Source organism: Ranitomeya imitator, chromosome 10, assembly GCF_032444005.1.
Source record: "Ranitomeya imitator isolate aRanImi1 chromosome 10, aRanImi1.pri, whole genome shotgun sequence".
Lineage (NCBI taxonomy): Eukaryota > Metazoa > Chordata > Amphibia > Anura > Dendrobatidae > Ranitomeya > Ranitomeya imitator.
Window position 1 is genome coordinate 8,065,654 of NC_091291.1, and position 24,931 is coordinate 8,090,584.

The following is a 24,931-nucleotide window of genomic DNA, read 5'->3' on the forward strand; positions in this document are numbered from 1 at the left end:
ATTAAAGGCAATGTTCACGTGTTAATTATCCAATGGCAAATTAGGCAACTTTGCAAATAGTCTAAAATAAAAATCTACTTACCGGTTTGTATCTACAGCTACAATGCAGACCTATACGTCTCCATGGTAACATAGTAACATAGTTAGTAAGGCCGAAAAAAGACATTTGTCCATCCAGTTCAGCCTATATTCCATCATAATAAATCCCCAGATCTACGTCCTTCTACAGAACCTAATAATTGTATGATACAATATTGTTCTGCTCCAGGAAGACATCCAGGCCTCTCTTGAACCCCTCGACTGAGTTCGCCATCACCACCTCCTCAGGCAAGCAATTCCAGATTCTCACTGCCCTAACAGTAAAGAATCCTCTTCTATGTTGGTGGAAAAACCTTCTCTCCTCCAGACGCAAAGAATGCCCCCTTGTGCCCGTCACCTTTCTTGGTATAAACAGATCCTCAGCGAGATATTTGTATTGTCCCCTTATATACTTATGCATGGTTATTAGATCGCCCCTCAGTCGTCTTTTTTCTAGACTAAATAATCCTAATTTCGCTAATCTATCTGGGTATTGTAGTTCTCCCATCCCCTTTATTAATTTTGTTGCCCTCCTTTGTACTCTCTCTAGTTCCATTATATCCTTCCTGAGCACCGGTGCCCAAAACTGGACACAGTACTCCATGTGCGGTCTAACTAGGGATTTGTACAGAGGCAGTATAATGCTCTCATCATGTGTATCCAGACCTCTTTTAATGCACCCCATGATCCTGTTTGCCTTGGCAGCTGCTGCCTGGCACTGGCTGCTCCAGGTAAGTTTATCATTAACTAGGATCCCCAAGTCCTTCTCCCTGTCAGATTTACCCAGTGGTTTCCCGTTCAGTGTGTAATGGTGATATTGATTCCCTCTTCCCATGTGTATAACCTTACATTTATCATTGTTAAACCTCATCTGCCACCTTTCAGCCCAAGTTTCCAACTTATCCAGATCCATCTGTAGCAGAATACTATCTTCTCTTGTATTAACTGCTTTACATAGTTTTGTATCATCTGCAAATATCGATATTTTACTGTGTAAACCTTCTACCAGATCATTAATGAATATGTTGAAGAGAACAGGTCCCAATACTGACCCCTGCGGTACCCCACTGGTCACAGCGACCCAGTTAGAGACTATACCATTTATAACCACCCTCTGCTTTCTATCACTAAGCCAGTTACTAACCCATTTACACACATTTTCCCCCAGACCAAGCATTCTCATTTTGTGTACCAACCTCTTGTGCGGCACGGTATCAAACGCTTTGGAAAAATCGAGATATACCACGTCCAATGACTCACCGTGGTCCAGCCTATAGCTTACCTCTTCATAAAAACTGATTAGATTGGTTTGACAGGAGCGATTTCTCATAAACCCATGCTGATTACATGGTAACAGACTACAAACAGTCCACGTGTAGTCTGACCCTGAAGTCATGCTCCCTTCCATTGATCCCGCTGCTTTTTACTGGCTGTTACAGGACAGATGGCAGGAGGGAGGTCTCTGACTACAGTGTTCGTAGTCTGTTACCATGGAAACACAAAACGGCAGGAAGTTTTGTAAAGCTGTTTAGTTTTAATCATTTTGGGGTCTACTTACCTTATCTGTACCCTCCTGATAGCCCCCATTGTCGCTTGTCCTCCCCTTTTAGTCTTGTGCATCCGCTCATCATATAAAGGGAAATCTTTTCTATAACTGGAGCCAATCACAATAATAATATAATACCGCCTAGTACTGCTGACCACAAGCGCAAACTTCCTGATTTATTTTTAGGGTTGAGTAAAGGGAATCGCTGCAGAGAAAGCTGCGGTTTGGGGCGATGATATAAGGGCGACTCGGAGGGGAGCAGCGCTACTTATTATTGGGGGCCCCCTGAAGGATGACCGGGGGACGGGGCAGATTACCTGCAGTGACGCCGGCTCGGGTCGCTTAGATCTGCTTTTATAGATCCTGTGGCAGGAAAGGGGTTAACCAGCGGCTTCCCGTTAGAGCTGCCGGACTGGCTTCCTCTCCGGAGTCGCTGACTTCAGTTCCACGTCTGCAGACGAAGAGGCTCGCACTTGGCAAACAAAGCAGCGGACGGCCGGCGGGTGAGTCCAGAAGTGCCGCCATACCCCACTGCGTATTACACCCCCCTATGGGGGCTATCGGCCATCTTGCCCCCCCCCCCCAAAAAAAAAAAAAATATCATGTATGGTGGACAGGTTTGTTCAAGATCTCTGCTTTTTGCTACACTCTTACCTGCCCTGATACAATGTAACAAGTCCTCAGCTGCGAGGCGTAATATCGAATGGGCGCATCCAGAGACTGACAGCGCGCAGAGGTTGTGGAAATGGTGTTAAATGTCCCATCTTCAGTAAATATCGGGCGCCAACCGGGGGGCTTCCACAATCAGAAGATCAAAAATGACCCCCAGCGTTGGCATCTACCCAAATTTTAAAGGGACGAGAAAACGGTCACCAGGACGGGCCCTAAACGGGAGGGATGTCCTAATAATAAACGAGGGGCCGCATTGGCTCTTACTCAAGGGGCCAATAGGAAATGAGTTTGCCATCTAGACCACCCCGTTAGCCAATCGGCGCAGTCAAAAAAAGGGTCATGTGACAGGAGTCGTGAAGCAGGTGGTCACATTTTTACATTTCCACTCATTGCCCACTAGGGGCGCTGTTCCACTGAAGAAGGAGACAGCAGGATCGGGGTCCGGTAGAGACTTTACCCTGAAAAAAAGGGATTTATAGATTATTGTCTGATCGCTGATATTATGTAATTGACTTATTCATTAAATCCCCCCCCAGGTGTGAAATGGAAGAGACCCCCGAAAACGAACCACTGCACAAAGAAGAAATGTCAGAAAGTCACAGTCTGGTAAGAAGAAGAAGCAAGAAACGATCATCCAGTGTTATAAAGAACTAGATGGTGGCCTGATTCTAACGCATCGGGTATTCTAGAATATGCATGTCCACGTAGTATATTGCCCAGCCACGTAGTATATTGCCCAGTCACGTAGTATATTGCCCAGCCACGTAGTATATTGCCCAGCCACGTAGTATATTGCCCAGCCACGTAGTATATTGCCCAGCCACGTAGTATATTGCCCAGCCACGTAGTATATTGCCCAGCCACGTAGTATATTGCCCAGTCACGTAGTATATTGCTCAGCCACGTAGTATATTGCACAGCCCACGTAGTATATTGCCCAGTCACGTAGTATATTGCCTAGCCACGTAGTATATTGCCCAGCCACGTAGTATATTGCCCAGCCACGTAGTATATTGCCCAGCCACGTAGTATATTGCCCAGCCACGTAGTATATTGCCCAGCCACGTAGTATATTGCCCAGCCACGTAGTATATTGCCCAGCCACGTAGTATATTGCCCAGCCACGTAGTATATTGCCCAGCCACGTAGTATATTGCCCAGCCACGTAGTATATTGCCCAGCCACGTAGTATATTGCCCAGCCACGTAGTATATTGCACAGCCACGTAGTATATTGCCCAGCCACGTAGTATATTGTCCAGCTACGTAGTATATTGCCCAGTCACGTAGTATATTGCCCAGTCACGTAGTATATTGCCCAGTCACGTAGTATATTGCCCAGCCACGTAGTATATTGCACAGCCACGTAGTATATTGCACAGCCACGTAGTATATTGCCCAGTCACGTAGTATATTGCCCAGCCACGTAGTATATTGCCCAGCCACGTAGTATATTGCACAGCCACGTAGTATATTGCCCAGTCTCGTAGTATATTGCCCAGTCACGTAGTATATTGCCCAGCCACGTAGTATATTGCCCAGCAACGGAGTATACAGCACAGAGCCACGTAGTATATTGCCCAGCACAGAGCCATGTAGTATAGAGACTTAAAAAATAAAAATAAACATATACTCACCTTCCGAAGGCCCGTTGAAGTCCTGCTATACTCACCCTCCGCCGCCTTTCTCGCTCCTCGCCATGCTCCTGGGACCGCTCCATTGCAAGCGGCAGCTTCCGGTCCCAGGGCTGGTGTGCGACAAGGACCTGCCGTGACGTCACGCTCATGTGACCACGACGTCATCACAGGTCCTTCTCATACCAGTCCTGGGAGCGGAAGCTGCCGCTTGCAATGGAGCGGTCCCAGGAGCATGGCGAGGAGCGAGAAAGGCGGCGGAGGGTGAGTATAGCAGGTTTTTTGTTTTTTTTTATTATTTTTAACATGACCTATTTTTACTATTGATGCTGCATAGGCAGCATCAATAGTAAATAGTTGGGGACACACAGGGTTAATAGCAGCAGTAACGGAGTGTGTTACACCGCGGGCCGTTACCGCTGCCATTAACCCTGTGTGAGCGGTGAGTGGAGGGGATTACAGAGCGGGCGCCGGGCAATGAGTGCAGGGGAGGGACTAATCGGACTGTGCCCGTCGCTGATTGGTCGCGGCAGCCATGACAGGCAGCTGCCGAGACCAATCAGCGAATGAATAACCGTGACAGAAGGAGACAGACAGACGGAAGTGACCCTTAGACAATTATATATATAGATAATACTGCTCCTATGTACAAGAATATAACTACTATAATACTGCCCCTATGTACAAGAATATAACTGCTATAATACTGCCCCTATGTACAAGAATATAACTACTATAATACTGCCCCTATGTACAAGTATATAACTACTATAATACTGTCCCTATGTACAAGAATATAACTTACTATAATACTGCTCCTATGTACAAGAATATAACTACTATAATACTGCTCCTATGTACAAGAATATAACTACTATAATACTGCTCCTATGTACAAGAATATAACTACTATAATACTGCTCCTATGTACAAGAATATAACTACTATACTGATCCTATGTACAAGAATATAATTACTATAATACTGCTCCTATGTACAAGAATATAACTACTATAATACTGCCCCTATATACAAGAATATAATTACTATAATACTGCTCCTATGTACAAGAATGTAACTACTATAATACTGCCCCTATATACAAGAATATAACTACTATAATACTGCCCCTACGTACAAGAATATAACTACTATAATACTGCCCCCTATGTACAGGAATATAACTACTATAATACTGCCCCTACGTACAAGAATATAACTACTATAATACTGCTCCTATGTACAAGAATATAACTACTATAACACTGCTCCTATGTACAAGAATATAACTACTATAATACTGCCCCTATATACAAGAATATAACTACTATAATACTGCCCCCTATGTACAAGAATATAACTACTATACTGATCCTATGTACAAGAATATAATTACTATAATACTGCCCATATGTACAAGAATATAACTACTATAATACTGCCCCTATATACAAGAATATAATTACTATAATACTGCTCCTATGTACAAGAATGTAACTACTATAATACTGCCCCTATATACAAGAATATAACTACTATAATACTGCCCCCTATGTACAGGAATATAACTACTATAATACTGCCCCCTATGTACAGGAATATAACTACTATAATACTGCCCCTACGTACAAGAATATAACTACTATAATACTGCTCCTATGTACAAGAATATAACTACTATAATACTGCCCCTACGTACAAGAATATAATTACTATAATACTGCTCCTATGTACAAGAATGTAACTACTATAATACTGCCCCTATATACAAGAATATAACTACTATAATACTGCCCCTACGTACAAGAATATAACTACTATAATACTGCCCCCTATGTACAGGAATATAACTACTATAATACTGCCCCTACGTACAAGAATATAACTACTATAATACTGCTCCTATGTACAAGAATATAACTACTATAATACTGCCCCTATGTACAAGAATATAACTGCTATAATACTGCCCCTATGTACAAGAATATAACTACTATAATACTGCCCCTATGTACAAGTATATAACTACTATAATACTGTCCCTATGTACAAGAATATAACTACTATAATACTGCTCCTATGTACAAGAATATAACTACTATAATACTGCCCCCTATATACAAGAATATAATTACTATAATACTGCCCCCTATATACAAGAATATAATTACTATAATACTGCTCCTATGTTCAAGAATATAACTACTATAATACTGCCCCTATATACAAGAATATAATTACTATAATACTGCTCCTATGTACAAGAATGTAACTACTATAATACTGCCCCTATATACAAGAATATAACTACTATAATACTGCCCCTACGTACAAGAATATAACTACTATAATACTGCCCCCTATGTACAGGAATATAACTACTATAATACTGCCCCTACGTACAAGAATATAACTACTATAATACTGCTCCTATGTACAAGAATATAACTACTATAATACTGCCCCTATGTACAAGAATATAACTACTATAATACTGCCCCTATGTACAAGAATATAGCTACTATAATACTGCCCCTATGTACAAGAATATAACTACTATAATACTGCTCCTATGTACAAGAATATAACTACTATAATACTGCCCCCTATATACAAGAATATAACTACTATAATACTGCCCCCTATATACAAGAATATAATTACTATAATACTGCCCCCTATGTACAGGAATATAACTACTATAATACTGCCCCTATGTATAGGAATATAACTACTATAATACTGCTCCTATGTACAAGAATATAACTACTATAATACTGCCCCCTATATACAAGAATATAACCACTATAATACTGCCCCCTATGTACAAGAATATAACTACTATAGTGCTGCCCCTATGTACAAGAATATAACTACTATAATACTGCCCCCTATATACAAGAATATAGTTACTATAATACTGCCCCCTATGTACAGGAATATAACTACTATAATACTGCCCCTATGTATAGGAATATAACTACTATAATACTGCTATGTACAAGAATATAACTACTATAATACTGCCCCTATATACAAGAATATAATTACTATAATACTGCCCCCTATGTACAAGAATATAACTACTATAATACTGCCCCTATGTATAGGAATATAACTACTATAATACTGCCCCTATGTACAATAATATAACTGCTATAATACTGCCCCTATGTATAAGAATATAACTACTATAATACTGCTCCTATGTATAAGAATATAACTACTATAATACTGCCCCTATGTATAAGAATATAACTACTATAATACTGCCCCTATGTACAAGAATATAACTACTATAATACTGCCCCTATGTACAAGAATATAACTACTATAATACTGCCCCTATGTACAATAATATAACTACTATAATACTGCCCCTATGTATAAGAATATAACTGCTATAATACTGCCCCTATGTACAATAATATAACTACTATAATACTGCCCCTATGTATAAGAATATAACTACTATAATACTGCCCCTATGTACAAGAATATAACTACTATAATACTGCTCCTATATACAAGGATATAACTACTATAATACTGCTCTTATGTACAAGAATATAACTACTATAATACTGCCCCTATGTACAAGAATATAACTACTATAATACTGCCCCTATGTACAAGAATATAACTACTATAATACTGCCCCTATGTACAAGAATATAACTACTATAATACTGCCCCCTATGTACAAGAATATAACTACTATAATACTGCCCCTATATAAGAATATAACTACTATAATACTCCCCCCTATGTACAAGAATATAACTACTATAATACTGCCTCTATGTGCAAGAATATAACTACTATAATACTGCTCCTATATACAAGAATATAACTACTATAATACTGTCTCTATGTACAAGAATATAACTACTATAATACTGCCCCTATGTACAAGAATATAACTACTATAATACTGCCCCTGTGTACAAGAATATAACTACTATAATACTGACCCCTATATAAGAATATAACTACTATAATACTGCCTCTATGTGCAAGAATATAACTACTATAATACTGCTCCTATATACAAGAATATAACTACTATAATACTGTCTCTATGTACAAGAATATAACTACTATAATACTGCCCCTATGTACAAGAATATAACTACTATAATACTGCCCCTGTGTACAAGAATATAACTACTATAATACTGCCCCTATATAAGAATATAACTACTATAATACTCCCCCCTATGTACAAGAATATAACTACTATAATACTGCCTCTATGTGCAAGAATATAACTACTATAATACTGCTCCTATATACAAGAATATAACTACTATAATACTGTCTCTATGTACAAGAATATAACTACTATAATACTGCCCCTATGTACAAGAATATAACTACTATAATACTGCTCCTATGTACAAGAATATAACTACTATAATACTGACCCCTATATAAGAATATAACTACTATAATACTGCCCCTATGTACAAGAATATAACTACTATAATACTGCCCCTATGTACAAGAATATAACTACTATAATACTGCCCCCTATGTACAAGAATATAACTACTATAATACTGCCCCTATATAAGAATATAACTACTATAATACTCCCCCCTATGTACAAGAATATAACTACTATAATACTGCCTCTATGTGCAAGAATATAACTACTATAATACTGCTCCTATATACAAGAATATAACTACTATAATACTGCCTCTATGTACAAGAATATAACTACTATAATACTGCCCCTATGTACAAGAATATAACTACTATAATACTGCCCCTGTGTACAAGAATATAACTGCTATAATACTGCCCCTATGTACAAGAATATAACTACTATAATACTGCCCCTATGTACAAGAATATAACTACTATAATACTGCCCCTGTGTACAAGAATATAACTACTATAATACTGCCCCTATGTACAAGAATATAACTACTATAATACTGCCCCTATGTACAAGAATATAACTACTATAATACTGCCCCTGTGTACAAGAATATAACTACTATAATACTGACCCCTATATAAGAATATAACTACTATAATACTGCCCCTATATAAGAATATAACTACTATAATACTCCCCCCTATGTACAAGAATATAACTACTATAATACTGCCCCTATGTACAAGAATATAACTACTATAATACTGCCCCTGTGTACAAGAATATAACTACTATAATACTGACCCCTATATAAGAATATAACTACTATAATACTGCCCCTATATAAGAATATAACTACTATAATACTCCCCCCTATGTACAAGAATATAACTACTATAATACTGCCTCTATGTGCAAGAATATAACTACTATAATACTGCTCCTATATACAAGAATATAACTACTATAATACTGCCTCTATGTACAAGAATATAACTACTATAATACTGCCTCTATGTACACGAATATAACTACTATAATACTGCCCCTATGTACAAGAATATAACTACTATAATACTGCTCCTATGTACAAGAATATAACTACTATAATACTGCCCCAATGTACAAGAATATAACTATTATAATACTGCCTCTATGTACACGAATATAACTACTATAATACTGCCCTTATGTACAAGTATATAACTACTATAATACTGCCCCTATGTACAAGAATATAACTACTATAATACTGCCCCCTATGTACAAGAATATAACTACTATAATACTGCCCCCTATATACAAGAATATAATTACTATAATACTGCCCCCTATATACAAGAATATAACTACTATAATACTGCCCCCTATATACAAGAATATAACTACTATAATACTGCCCCTATGTACAAGAATATAACTACTATAATACTGCTCCTATGTACAAGAATAGAACTACTATAATACTGCTCCTATGTACAAGAATATAACTACTATAATACTGCCCCTATGTACAAGAATATAACTACTATAATACTGCCCCTATATACAAGAATATAACTACTATAATACTGCCCCTATGTACAAGAATATAACTACTATAATACTGCTCCTATGTACAAGAATAGAACTACTATAATACTGCTCCTATGTACAAGAATAGAACTACTATAATACTGCCCCCTATGTACAAGAATATAACTACTATAATACTGCTCCCATGTACAAGAATATAACTACTATAATACTGCTCCTATATACAAGAATATAACTACTATAATACTGCCCCTATGTACAAGAGTATAACTACTATAATTCTGCTCCTATGTACAAGAATATAACTACTATAATACTGCCCCCTATATAAGAATAAAACTACTATAATACTGCTCCTTTGTACAAGAATATAACTACTATAATACTGCCTCTATGTGCAAGAATATAACTACTATAATACTGCTCCTATATACAAGAATATAACTACTATAATACTGCCTCTATGTACAAGAATATAACTACTATAATACTGCCCCTATGTACAAGAATATAACTACTATAATACTGCCCCTATGTACAAGAATATAACTACTATAATACTGCTCCTATATACAAGAATATAACTACTATAATACTGCTCCTATATACAAGAATATAACTACTATAATACTGCCTCTATGTACAAGAATATAACTACTATAATACTGCCCCTATGTACAAGAATATAACTACTATAATACTGCCCCCTATGTACAAGAATATAACTACTATAATACTGCCCCTATATACAAGAATATAACTACTATAATACTGCTCCTATGTACAAGAATATAACTACTATAATACTGCTCCTATGTACAAGAATATAACTACTATAATACTGCCCCTATGTACAAGAACATAACTACTATAATACTGCTCCTATATAAGAATATAACTACTATAATACTGCTCCTATGTACAAGAATATAACTACTATAATACTGCCCCTATGTACAAGAATATAACTACTATAATACTGCCCCTATATACAAGAATATAACTACTATAATACTGCCCCTATGTACAAGAATATAACTACTATAATACTGCTCCTATGTACAAGAATATAACTACTATAATACTGCCCATATGTACAAGAATATAACTACTATAATACTGTCCCTATGTACAAGAATATAACTACTATAATACTGCCCCTATGTACAAGAATATAACTACTATAATACTGTCCCTATGTACAAGAATATAACTACTATAATACTGCTCCTATGTACAAGAATATAACTACTATAATACTGCCCCCTATGTACAAGAATATAACTACTATAATACTGCTCCTATGTACAAGAGTATAACTACTATAATACTGTCCCTATGTACAAGAATATAACTACTATAATACTGCCCCCTATGTACAAGAATATAACTACTATAATACTGCTCCTATGTACAAGAGTATAACTACTATAATACTGTCCCTATGTACAAGAATATAACTACTATAATACTGCTCCTATGTACAAGAATATAACTACTATAATACTGCCCCCTATGTACAAGAATATAACTACTATAATACTGCCCCTATGTGCAGGAATATAACTACTATAATACTGCCCCTATGTGCAGGAATATAACTACTATAATACTGCCCCTATGTGCAGGAATATAACTACTATAATACTGCCCCTATGTGCAGGAATATAACTACTATAATACTGCCCCTATGTGCAGGAATATAACTACTATAATACTGCTCCTATGTGCAGGAATATAACTACTATAATACTGCCCCTATGTACAAGAATATAACTACTATAATACTGCTCCTATGTACAAGAATATAACTACTATAATACTGTCCCTATGTACAAGAATATAACTACTATAATACTGCCCCCTATGTACAAGAATATAACTACTATAATACTGCTCCTATGTACAAGAGTATAACTACTATAATACTGCTCCTATATACAAGAATATAACTACTATAATACTGCCCCCTATGTACAAGAATATATCTACTATAATACTGCTCCTATATACAAGAATATAACTACTATAATACTGTCCCTATGTACAAGAATATAACTACTATAATACTGCTCCTATGTACAAGAATATAACTACTATAATACTGCCCCTATGTACAAGAATATAACTACTATAATACTGCCCCCTATGTACAAGAATATAACTACTATACTACTGCCCCTATGTACAAGAATATAACTACTATACTACTGCCCCTATACATGTCCATGTAGTATATTTCCCAGCCACATAGTCAGCTGTTGAGACCAATCAGCCGTGACAGAAGGACAGACAGACGGAAGTGACCCTTAGACAATCATGGATATAGATTATTACGCTGATACATTATACCCCGCTGTGTACACTGTAGTGTTGTTATTATTATATTGATACATTGTTTCTTCTCTCGGTAAATATTTGCTGTTTCCGCCCCGTTTTGTGCATTTTCCCCAGTATTCTCAGGTTAGATCATCGCTGTTCGTGGCTTTCCAGTAAAGTTAATGCTGCTCCGGTCTCCGCCTTCCTGTGTACACAGGTTTACATGGGACTGGACATGGGACTGCCGCGCTCCAGCTCACATTGGACCATTGTCTTTGCACCTGAATGGATTCTACCATTTTGCAGGTTGCGGGGGAGGCCGGCGGAGGAACCATATGGTATTTGCGCCCAGCTCTGTTGGGTGGTCATCGCCGGACCCCTCAGTGGGGGGACACAGATACGACCCCTCATCATTGGTTTAGGGGGGGTCCGAATCCCATCAAGGTGTAAATGTTGCAGAATGTTCTCCGTCTCCCCCTCTGTAGCGCTCGGATCCTGCTGCCCGCGGTCTGAACTGGGACAATGTAACGAGACAGACTGTCAGCGATAGAGACACTATGGGGTGGGCGCTCGGAGAGAGACCCCCGGGGACAGGGGCCGCCTGACCGGAGACCCCCGGGGACAGGGGCCGCCTGACCGGAGCACGGAGACCCCCGGGGACAGGGGCCGACTGACCGGAGACCCCCGGGGACAGGGGCCGCCTGACCGGAGCACGGAGACCCCCGGGGACAGGGGCCGACTGACCGGAGACCCCCGGGGACAGGGGCCGACTGACCGGAGACCCCCGGGGACGGAGCCGGGAATCGTCATCTGTCTACAGGAGAAAGGGCGCTATGGATCGGGCAGAGCGAGAGCGCCCCCTCACGGCCCGCTGAGCGCACGGCAGCAAGATGGTGGTGAGTACCGGGGCCGGTCGGTGCAGGCTGTGCGCCTTTGTTGTGGGCGGCGGCGGCTCCTCCGTGCTGCATGACGGGGCCACACATGGCGTGTCATCATCCGGTCCGGTGCCAGAGATCAGATGTCAGGGCTGCGATGCTCTGCACAGAGAGTGGGCTGAGGGACGTGGATAAATGGGAGCGATGCTCTGCAGCCGAGTGCTGGATAAATGGGGATGGGAGTGATGCTCTGCAGCCGAGTGCTGGATAAATGGGGATGGGAGTGATGCTCTGCAGCCGAGTGCTGGATAAATGGGGATGGGAGTGATGCTCTGCAGCCGAGTGCTGGATAAATGGGGATGGGAGTGATGCTCTGCAGCCGAGTGATGGATAAATGGGGATGGGAGTGATGCTCTGCAGCCGAGTGATGGATAAATGGGGATGGGAGTGATGCTCTGCAGCCGAGTGATGGATAAATGGGGATGGTAGCGATGCTTTGCAGCCGAGTGATGGATAAATGGGGATGGGAGTGATGCTCTGCAGCCGAGTGATGGATAAATGGGGATGGGAGTGATGCTCTATGGACGAGTGCTGGATAAATGGGGATGGGAGCGATGCTCTGCAGCCGAGTGATGGATAAATGTGGATGGGAGCGATGCTCTATGGACGAGTGCTGGATAAATGGGGATGGGAGCGATGCTCTATGAACGAGTGCTGGATAAATGGGGATGGGAGTGATGCTCTATAGACGAGTGCTGGATAAATGGGGATGGGAGCGATGCTCTATAGACGAGTGCTGGATAAATGGGGATGGGAGCGATGCTCTATGGACGAGTGCTGGATAAATGGGGATGGGAGCGATGCTCTATGAACGAGTGCTGGATAAATGGGGATGGGATCGATGCTCTATGGACGAGTGCTGGATAAATGGGGATGGGATCGATGCTCTATGGACGAGTGTTGAATAAATGGGGATGGGATCGATGCTCTATGGACGAGTGCTGGATAAATGTGGATGGGATCGATGCTCTATGGACGAGTGATGGATAAATGGGGATGGGAGCGATGCTCTATGGACGAGTGATGGATAAATGGGGATGGGAGCGATGCTCTATGGACGAGTGCTGGATAAATGTGGATGGGAGCGATGCTCTATGGACGAGTGCTGGATAAATGGTGATGGGAGCGATGCTCTATGGAGGAGTGCTGGATAAATGGGGATGGGAGCGATGCTCTATGGACGAGTGCTGGATAAATGGGGATTGGAGCGATGCTCTATGGACGAGTGCTGGATAAATGGGGATGGGAGCGATGCTCTATGGACGAGTGCTGGATAAATGGCGATGGGAGCGATGCTCTATGGACAAATACTGGATAAATGGGGATGGGAGCGATGCTCTATGGACGAGTGCTGGATAAATGTGGATGGGAGCGATGCTCTATGGACGAGTGCTGGATAAATGTATATGGGAGCGATGTTCTATGGACGAGTGCTGGATAAATGAGGATGGGAGCGATGCTCTGCAGATGAGTGCTGGATAAATGAGGATGGGAACGATGCTCTATGGACGAGTGCTGGATAAATAGGTTGGGAGCGATGCTCTATGGATGAGTGCTGGATAAATGGGGATGTGAGCGATGCTCTATGGACGAGCGCTGGATAAATGGGTCGGGAGCGATGCTCTATGGACGAGTGCTGGATAAATGGGGATGGGAGCGATGCTCTATGGACAAGTGCTGGATAAATGTGGATGGGATCGATGCTCTGCGGACAAGTGCTGGATAAATGTGGATGGGAGCGATGCTCTATGGATGAGTGCTGGATAAATGTGGATGGGAGCGATGCTCTATGGACGAGTGCTGGATAAATGGGGATGGGAGCGATGCTCTATGGACGAGTGCTGGATAAATGGGGATGGGAGCGATGCTCTATGGACGAGTGCTGGATAAATGGGGATGGGAGCGATGCTCTATGGACGAGTGCTGGATAAATGGGGATGGGAGCGATGCTCTATGGACGAGTGCTGGATAAATGGGGATGGGAGCGATGCTCTATGGACGAGTGCTGGATAAATGGGGATGGGAGCGATGCTCTATGGACGAATACTGGATAAATGGGGATGGGAGCGATGCTCTACGGACGAGTGCTGGATAAATGGGGATGAGAGTGATGGTCTATGGACGAGTGATGGATAAATGGGGATGGGAGCGATGCTCTACGGACGAGTGCTGGATAAATGGGGATGAGAGTGATAGTCTATGGACGAGTGATGGATAAATGGGGATGGGAGCGATGCTCTACGGACGAGTGCTGGATAAATGGGGATGGGAGCGATGCTCTATGAACGAGTGCTGGATAAATGTGGATGGGATCGATGCTCTATGGACGAATGCTGGATAAATGGGGATATGAGTGATGCTCTATGGAGGAGTGCTGGATAAATGGAAGCTATGCTCTGCCGACGAGTGCTGAGTAAATGGGTCGGAAGCGATCCTCTATGGACGAGTGCTGGATAAATTAGGATGGGAGCAATGCTCTATGGACGAGCGCTGGATAAATGTGGATGGGATCGATGCTCTATGGACGAGTGCTGGATAAATGGGGATATGAGTGATGCTCTATGGAGGAGTGCTGGATAAATGGAAGCTATGCTCTGCCGACGAGTGCTGAGTAAATGGGTCGGAAGCGATCCTCTATGGACGAGTGCTGGATAAATTGGGATGGGAGCAATGCTCTATGGACGAGCGCTGGATAAATGGGGATGGGAATGATGCTCTACGGACAAGTGCTGGATAAATGGGGTTGGGAGTGATGCTCTATGGACGAGTGCTGGATAAATGTGATGGGATCGATGCTCTATGAACGAGTACTGGATAAATGGAGATGGGAGTGATACTCTACAGACAAGTGCTGTATAAATGGGGATAAAAGCGATGCTCTATGGACGAATGCTGGATAAATGGAAGCTATGCTCTGCGGACGAGTGCTGAGTAAATGGGTCGGAAGCGATGCTCTATGAACGAGTGCTGGATAAATGGGGATGGGAGCGATCCTCTATGGACGAGCGCTGGATAAATGGGGATGGGAGCGATGCTCTATGGACGTGTGCTGGATAAATGGGGATGGGAGCGATGCTCCACAGACAAGTGCTGGATAAATGGGGATGAGAGCGATGCTCTATGAACGAGTGCTGGATAAATGGGGATGGGAGCGATCCTCTATGGACGAGCGCTGGATAAATGGGGATGGGAGCGATGCTTTATGGACGTGTGCTGGATAAATGGGGATGGGAGCGATGTTCCACAGACAAGTGCTGGATAAATGGGGATGGGAGCGATGCTCCACAGACAAGTGCTGGATAAATGGGGATGAGAGCGATGCTCTATGGACGAGTGCTGGATAAATGGGGATGGGAGCGATGCTCTATGGACGAGTGCTGGATTAATGGTGATGGGAGCGATGCTCTATGGATGAGTGCTGGATAAATGGAAGCTATGCTCTGCGGACGAGTGCTGGGCTGGGTAAGTGCTGTCAGGAGCGATTCTCTACAGACGAGTACTGGATAAATGAGGATGGGAGCGATGCTCTGTGGACGAGTGCTGGATAAATGGGGATTGGAGCGATGCTCTACAGACTAGTGCTGGATAAATGGGGATGGGAGCGATGCTCTATGGAGGAGTGCTGGAAAAATGGGGATGGGAGCGATTGTCTGCAGACGAGTGCTGGGTAAATAGGGATGGGAGCGATGCTCTGCAGACAGTTGCTGGATAAATGGGAACGATGCTCTGCGGACGAATGCTGAATGAATGGGAGCGATGTTCTGCAGACGAGTTCTGGATAAATGGAGGTGGGAGCGATGCTCTGCAGATAGGGATTTACGATCGGATGTTGTGATTGCTGGCAGCGGTTCAGGCTGTGGTTATGACATTGCAGCGTGGACTGTTATGTTGATGTTTGTGGTAGATTGTCAGCTCCTGGGGTCGGGGGACTCCTCAAGAATGAATATGTCTGTGACCCTATATGACGGACCCCTGACACTGAGCGTTTAGGACGGGCAGCAGGGGGTGACCCCAATTCTGGGTCTCCGGCAGATGATTAGTATGGTGGGAGCGCGGCCGACATCACACTGGATCACTGTGTCCATGGCCATTACCATAACAAAAGCCAGAGCCCTCCTCCTCGTCCCCAGCCCCTCGCCGAATTCCCACCCTGAGCTTCACGGCCATGGCTATGGTGGGGCACGTTACCATGGAGATGGCTGTTCCCGCCGCTCAGCTCAGGGGGTGACAATGGTGAGAGTGATTGTTCTCGCTAGAGACAAACAGCCAGCTGGTAACACAACCGTTAGTGGAGCCCCTGAATGGGGACTGTTGTTCTCTGTTATCAGCCATATCCTGTTTGGGATATGTCTACAGTCTATTGCTCTCTGTTATCAGCCATTACTGGGGGAGGAGAGTACAATCTATTGCGCTCTGTTATCCCCCCAGCTATGTTTAGTGGGTGCAGACATGCTGGTTTTTCATGGGTGCCCTATAGATGTGTGGGTGCAGACACGTGGGTAGAGAGCAGCCATTACACGTGACGGTCTCATGCCGCATCAGTGCGACATCCAGTGAATATGACGCACAGGTGGTTTTGCTCCATTTTCCTTCCTGCGCTAATCACAAAGCTATTTTCTTACGATAGCGGCTCAGACTTTGCAGAATATCGGGATCACCAGAGAGCTGGGAATAGGGGCCTCAAACTGTCCCCAGAACTGGGACCCTAACTACCGTATTACTGTCCCGGGGTACTCTTGATGGTAGAGAGGCCTGAGTCTTCGACCTTACGATGCTCCTGTTAACCTGTCCCCACCCCATGAGAAGACATGGGACAGAAATATAAGGTAAACAAGACATTTCTAGATTGTGAGCCCCATCGGTGACAGCGATGATAACGTGTGCAAACTGTAAAGCGCTGCGGAATATGTTCGCGCTATATTAAAAAAAAAAAAGAGCCAAAACCGAAAACCTCTAGTATAGAAAAGCACTAACCAGCAAAAGGGAGGAGGATAAGGAGGAATAATGAGAACAGGAGATAAATGCACACACCTCCACCTCCAACCACTTGGCTTTAGCCCTCAGCACAGGAAGATGACTCTTTCACCAGCAGGGACCAGAGTGTCTGACCAGTATATATAATGATGGAGAAAAAGTTGTAGCGGTCTGTGGAGCGCTGAGATAAGGGATAATTATAGGGACAGCAATCTGGTTAACAAACCTTTATTAACCCTTCAATTTCCTCCACTAGAGCATTCTAGTTCCTGGTAGACGATGGGTCTTGTGGTGCGCTCCCAGTGAACAGGCTGATCCTCTATGCGGCAGGTCTTGTGGAGTATTCCCATTATGCAGTGATACTTACCGCGGAAGAATAGCCGTGACCCTTTTTAACGGCAGCAGCTTTCCTCATGGCAGCATGTGTCTGTGACAGGAACGGTCTGAGGATCGAGCTGCGCCAGGTACACAGGACACCTGCAGAGCAATGTGGAGTCCAGGCCTGGATGAGTCAGAACCGCTCGGTCCCGTCTCGTCTCTAATTGCTCTTTCATTATGTATGAAGCGCGCCACATTTCTTTGATATAAATAAATCAGTTTTCTCGTCCGACGCACTTCAGTCTTTAAATAGCAGCAAACAAAAATGAGGTTACGTAAATGCCGCAATCTGCGTCCCGGGGCCGATGTGAAAAATCCCGTTCTGGCGGCAATCGCCATGGTGCAGCGTTTCCGTGTCACGTTTTCGATCATCTGGCTACCGTAGCAACCGAACATGGCGCAACCAGGTCTTCTATACGGATTATAGCAGACGAACGAGCGCCTTTTATATGAAACGTAAGGCACAATGTCGAAAATCGACTGACGGTCCGGCCTAAAACACCTCCCGTTATGGCAGATATGTAGGACCAGTGACTCTGACAAAATGGCCGCCGCTGTTGTTTGGTTGCTATAGAAGGCCTAGATTCCTAGAGATTATACTGGATTTGAAGATTTTTCGACGGTTGCATTTCTCAAATATCGATGAAAATGCAAGATGGCTGCTATGTAATGGCCCCTGAGGTAAATTACTGCTAAGGGAGGCCCCAAAGTAAAGTATGAGACACCCGCATTATACAATATCGCCGTGTGAGAGAAATCAATATGGCCCCCATTGCCTATAGCAACCGTTTGCCATTTTACGCATTTCTTTTCCCGTGCAACCAATCAGAGCTGTTGTTTCATCTCGTCAGAGCAGTTTAAAAAATGAAAGCTGAACTCTGATTGGCTGCTCTGGACAGCACCACTATGGAAGCTTCTCTCAGAGACACGGGGCTGCCTATTATTCCTGTTAATATACTGTGACGCTGAATGGTGGAAACTGATAAAAATTTATCAAAACTTGTACAGGTAAAAAAAATACACCAATCAGATTTCAGCTCTCATGCTTGAGAGGCAGGTTTGATAATGAAAGCGGTGATTTCATTGGTTTCTATAGTCAGGAAGAGAAGCCCATAGCAACCAATCAGATTGCAGCTTTTATCTTTCAAAGTCTCTCTGGATAATGAAAGGTGCGACGTGATTGGTTACTATGTGCGCTTTGGTAGGCCTGTATAGTGGGTTATGCTCATGTCGCAGCCATGATCTCTGTAATTTTATATGAAGCCCACAAGCTGCACTCCTTCTACGTGTCCTTGAGGCGGTTCGCTGGCAGCGTTCACCATGGCTGTATAGTTTCAGGATAATGGCTCATAGTTTGTTCACAAGAGGGATTTGATCCGTAAATCGGCGATGTCTTCAGTTTCTATAGAAACGCACGGAAAGGGTAAAAATAGTTTTTTGTTTAAAGTGCGTTCTAAAAGAGACAGCGGCGAAGAATGCGACTTAAAGAGCGATGCCGCGTACCATAACATTATAATCCACAGTCACGATAGGAACAGAACGGGAGTCAACACTTCTTACTGCCCCTGTGTACAAGAATATACTACTGTAATACTGCCCCTATGTGCAAGAATATAACTACTATAATACTGCCCCTGTGTACAAGAATATAACTACTATAATACTGCTCCTATGTACAAGAATATAACTACTATAATACTGCCCCTATGTACAAGAATATAACTACTATAATACTGCTCCTATATACAAGAATATAACTACTATAATACTGCTCCTATGTGCAAGAATATAACTACTATAATACTGCCCCTGTGTACAAGAATATACTACTGTAATACTGCCTCTATGTACAAGAATATAACTACTATAATACTGCTCCTATATACAAGAATATAACTACTGTAATACTGCCCCTATGTGCAAGAATATAACTACTATAATACTGCCCCTGTGTACAAGAATATACTACTGTAATACTGCCTCTATGTACAAGAATATAACTACTATAATACTGCTCCTATGTACAAGAATATAACTACTATAATACTGCTTCTATTTACAAGAATATAACTACTATAATACTGCCCTATGTACAAGAATATAACTACTATAATACTGCTCCTATGTACAAGAATATAACTACTGTAATACTGCCTCTATGTACAAGAATATAACTACTATAATACTGCCCCTATGTACAAGAATATAACTACTATAATACTGCTTCTATTTACAAGAATATAACTACTATAATACTGCCCCTATGTACTAGAATATAACTACTGTAATACTGCCTCTATGTACAAGAATATAACTACTATAATACTGCCCCTATGTACAAGAATATAACTACTATAATACTGCTTCTATTTACAAGAATATAACTACTATAATACTGCCCCTGTGTACAAGAATATACTACTGTAATACTGCCCCTATGTACAAGAATATAACTACTATAATACTGCCCCTGTGTACAAGAATATAACTACTATAATACTGCTCTTATGTACAAGAATATAACTACTATAATACTGCTCCTATGTACAAGAATATAACTACTATAATACTGCTCCTATGTACAAGAATATAACTACTATAATACTGCTCCTATGTACAAGAATATAACTACTATAATACTGCTCTTATGTACAAGAATATAATTACTATAATACGGCCCCTGTGTACAAGAATATACTACTGTAATACTGCCCCTATGTACAAGAATATAACTACTATAATACTGCTCCTATGTACAAGAATATAACTACTATAATACTGCCCCTATATACAAGAATATAACTACTATAATACTGCTCCTATGTACAAGAATATAACTACTATAATACTGCTCCTATGTACAAGAATATAACTACTATAATACTGCCCCTATATACAAGAATATAACTACTATAATACTGCTCCTATATACAAGAATATAACTACTATAATACTGCTCCTATGTACAAGAATATAACTACTATAATACTGCTCCTATGTACAAGAATATAACTACTATAATACTGCTCCTATGTACAAGAATATAACTACTATAATACTGTCCCCTATGTACAAGAATATAACTACTATAATACTGCCCCTATGTAAAAGAATATAACTACTATAATACTGCTCCTATGTACAAGAATATAACTACTATAATACTGCTCCTATGTACAAGAATATAACTACTATAATACTGCCACTATGTACAAGAATATAACTACTATAATACTGCTCCTATGTACAAGAATATAACTACTATAATACTGCCCCTATGTACAAGAATATAACTACTATAATACTGCTCCTATGTACAATATAACTATTATAATACTGCCCCTATGTACAAGAATATAACTACTATAATACTGCCCCCTATATATAAAAATATAACTACTATAATACTGCCCCCTATATATAAGAATATAACTACTATAATACTGCCTCCTATGTACAGGAATATAACTACTATAATACTGCTCCTATGTACAAGAATATAACTACTATAATACTGCTCCTATGTACAAGAATATAACTACTATAATACTGCCCCCTATGTACAAGCATATAACTACTATAATACTGCCCCCTATATATAAGAATATAACTACTATAATACTGCCCCCTATATATAAGAATATAACTACTATAATACTGCCCCCTATATATAAGAATATAACTACTATAATACTGCCCCCTATATATAAGAATATAACTACTATAATACTGCCCCCTATATAAGAATATAACTACTATAATACTGCCCGCTATATATAAGAATATAACTACTATAATACTGCCCCCTATATATAAGAATATAACTACTATAATACTGCCCCCTATATATAAGAATATAACTACTATAATACTGCCCCCTATATAAGAATATAACTACTATAATACTGCCCCCTATATATAAGAATATAACTACTATAATACTGCTCCTATGTACAATATAACTATTATAATACTGCCCCTATATATAAGAATATAACTACTATAATACTGCCCCCTATATAAGAATATAACTACTATAATCCTGCTGTCAGTGCACAGTTTGGGTGTTTCTGGATCCAGGGCGGTGTGGGGGGCTGTGATTTCCCCCGTGTAGTGTGCACTACTTGTACTCCTCGGGCCGTCAGCCATGCGGGATGTGATTCGCTGTGACGTGGCCGCCGGTTGCTGCTGGTATAAAGTGGTTTAGGATGTTACTGACATAAATTTTGGATGTTCTGAGGCCATTTGCTTCGCCCATCAGTCTATAATCTGCCGTGTGCTGCAGGCTCGGGGCTCGGACACTCTGGATTCAGGCACTGAGGGCTCCGGACGGCTCATTTCTTCTGCTGCTCCTGCCGGCGTCAAGGGGAGACCGAGCAAAAGGTAAATTGCGGGGTGTTGCGGGGTCCCGGATCTTCTGACTATTCTGCTTTCCGTATTTTGCCCCTGAGCTGCTCTGTATTATAGAAGCACTGAGTAGGATTCTTGTAATTTTCAGGAGATTGTCGGGATCCTGTCGGTTCAGTAATTTTATGATTTATATTTAGGGTAACTCGTGGCCCCTTTGTAAAGCTGGCGGACTGCGCTCACTACCACTATGAAAATGTCAACTACGGCCCTATCCAGGTAAGAGCTGTATTCAGACTGTAAGCGAAGGCTCTGGCCCAGTCTGTACAGTAAAGCTGCCCTAAAGACTGAGACCACCGTGCAATGACTGCCCACCTTTTCTTCCAGCTTTCTCTATCCGACTCTCGCCCAGAGGATTCCGGTGGAAGCGAATCGGAGGCTGTTTATATTGTGCAAGTCACATGTCAGGTGGGAGCGAGGGGCATTAAAATCGGCTGTATCGTTAGTGGGGCACCGAGGACAAGAGTATTGTCCCCCATGGCCACCATTAGCATTGTATCCATTCCGCAATCAGTGGATGCCCTCCTTGGATTCATGGTTAACCCCATTGCTCAACATTGTCTTTTCCATCGGCGTCAGGACCCCTTTAATCCCTGTGTCCCAGGACTCCAGTGTTCGCCCCGCACGCCCCATCTTTAGGGCACTTGGTGCGTTTTGGCTCTCATCGCCGTAATGCAGAACACGTCGGCCAAGCATCCAATTAAAGTTAAATTCGGTGACCCACCAAGATGTATCCCCCTGGAGGCCATCGCTCATCTTCCACGTCTCCTATTATTAGTCGCTATCTGACTTACTGTTTCCTTCAGAACGGTTTCATAATTAAACCCTTGTTACATGGAAATGGGACATCAGGTAAAATTAGACGCTCCGGAGGCTCCGCACGCTGATAAATTCACCATTACAACGTTCTGATTTGTCCCGAAGACTCCATATCCTCAGTCACCTTCATCTGCAGCTTCTGATCGTGTCCCTTTTGCATTTGTCCGTAAGAGCTCTGATGTCTTCACCTTTCTATTCACGCGCTAAGTCCACCACCTCAATAAGTCTCGTTCTTCGAGTCCATTATTTCATCACAACCAATGTTATTCTTCTCTGGATTTATTACTTGGTAGGACCATCATCCTTAACTTTGTAATCTAGGTTGACTAACTCTCCTTCATCTTTATCTTCTAGGTGTACCACCTCATGCTCGTCCTTTAGATTGATCACTTCTTCCTTATCTGCATCCTCTTGGTCCACAATCTCTCTCTCATTTTTTTACATTTACCACATCACCCTTTATCTTGGCCTTCTAGGTCTTTTATCTCCCCATCATGTTTGTCTCATCATCATCTTTGTCCTGTACCATCTATCATCTTTATCCTCTCCATCTGCCATCTCGCCCCCGTATCTTCCTTCCTTCTACCAGCTCATCTTCATCTTTGTCCTCTCAGTCTTCCATCTCACCCCCATAGGTGTCTTCTATGTCTGCCATCCCACCCTCATATCATTCTTCCTTCTACCAGCTCATCTTCATCTTTGTCCTCAGTCTTCCATCTCACCCCCATAGTTGTCTTCTGTCTGTCATCTCGCCCTCATATCTTTCTTCCTTCTATCAACTAGCTCATCTTCATCTTTGTCCTCTCTTCCATCTCACCCCCATAGTTGTCTTCTATGTCTGCCATCCCGCCTTCATATCTTTCTTCCTTCTTTCTACCAGCTCATCTTCATCTTTGTCCTCCGAGTCTTCCATCTCACCCCCATAGTTGTCTTCTATGTCTGTCATTTCACCCTCATATCTTCCTTCCTTCTACCAACCAGCTCATCTTCATCTTTGTCCTCTTAGTCTTCCATCTCACCCCCATAGGTGTCTTCTATGTCTGTCATCCCACCCTCATATCTTCCTCACTTCTACCAACCAGCTCATCTTTGTCCTCTTAGTCTTCCATCTCACCCCCATAGGTGTCTTCTATGTCTGCCATCCCGTCTTCATATCATTCTTCCTTCTACCAGCTTACCTTCATCTTTGTCCTCTGTCTATCATCTTACTTTTATTATTGCCCTCTTGGTAAGTCATCTCGCCT

At 41.7% G+C, this 24,931-nt stretch overlaps 1 protein-coding gene across 2 annotated transcripts in view; it reads left to right on the forward strand.

Moving 5' to 3' along the window:
* The first annotated feature begins 1,654 nt into the window (after nt 1-1,654).
* Nucleotides 1,655-24,931, forward strand: part of ARHGAP33 (Rho GTPase activating protein 33) — a 73,477-nt gene continuing 50,200 nt past the window's right edge. Inside the window, exons 1-5 of one of the 2 annotated variants that reach the window (XM_069741735.1) lie at nt 1,655-2,127; nt 2,833-2,902; nt 22,747-22,844; nt 23,009-23,087; nt 23,196-23,276. In XM_069741735.1, the coding sequence (XP_069597836.1) occupies nt 2,840-2,902; nt 22,747-22,844; nt 23,009-23,087; nt 23,196-23,276 (321 nt within the window). In that variant the 5' untranslated portion in view covers nt 1,655-2,127; nt 2,833-2,839. Of the gene's footprint in view, nt 2,128-2,832; nt 2,903-12,510; nt 13,071-22,746; nt 22,845-23,008; nt 23,088-23,195; nt 23,277-24,931 lie in introns of those variants that run through there. The other variant, XM_069741737.1, reaches the window with a different exon arrangement.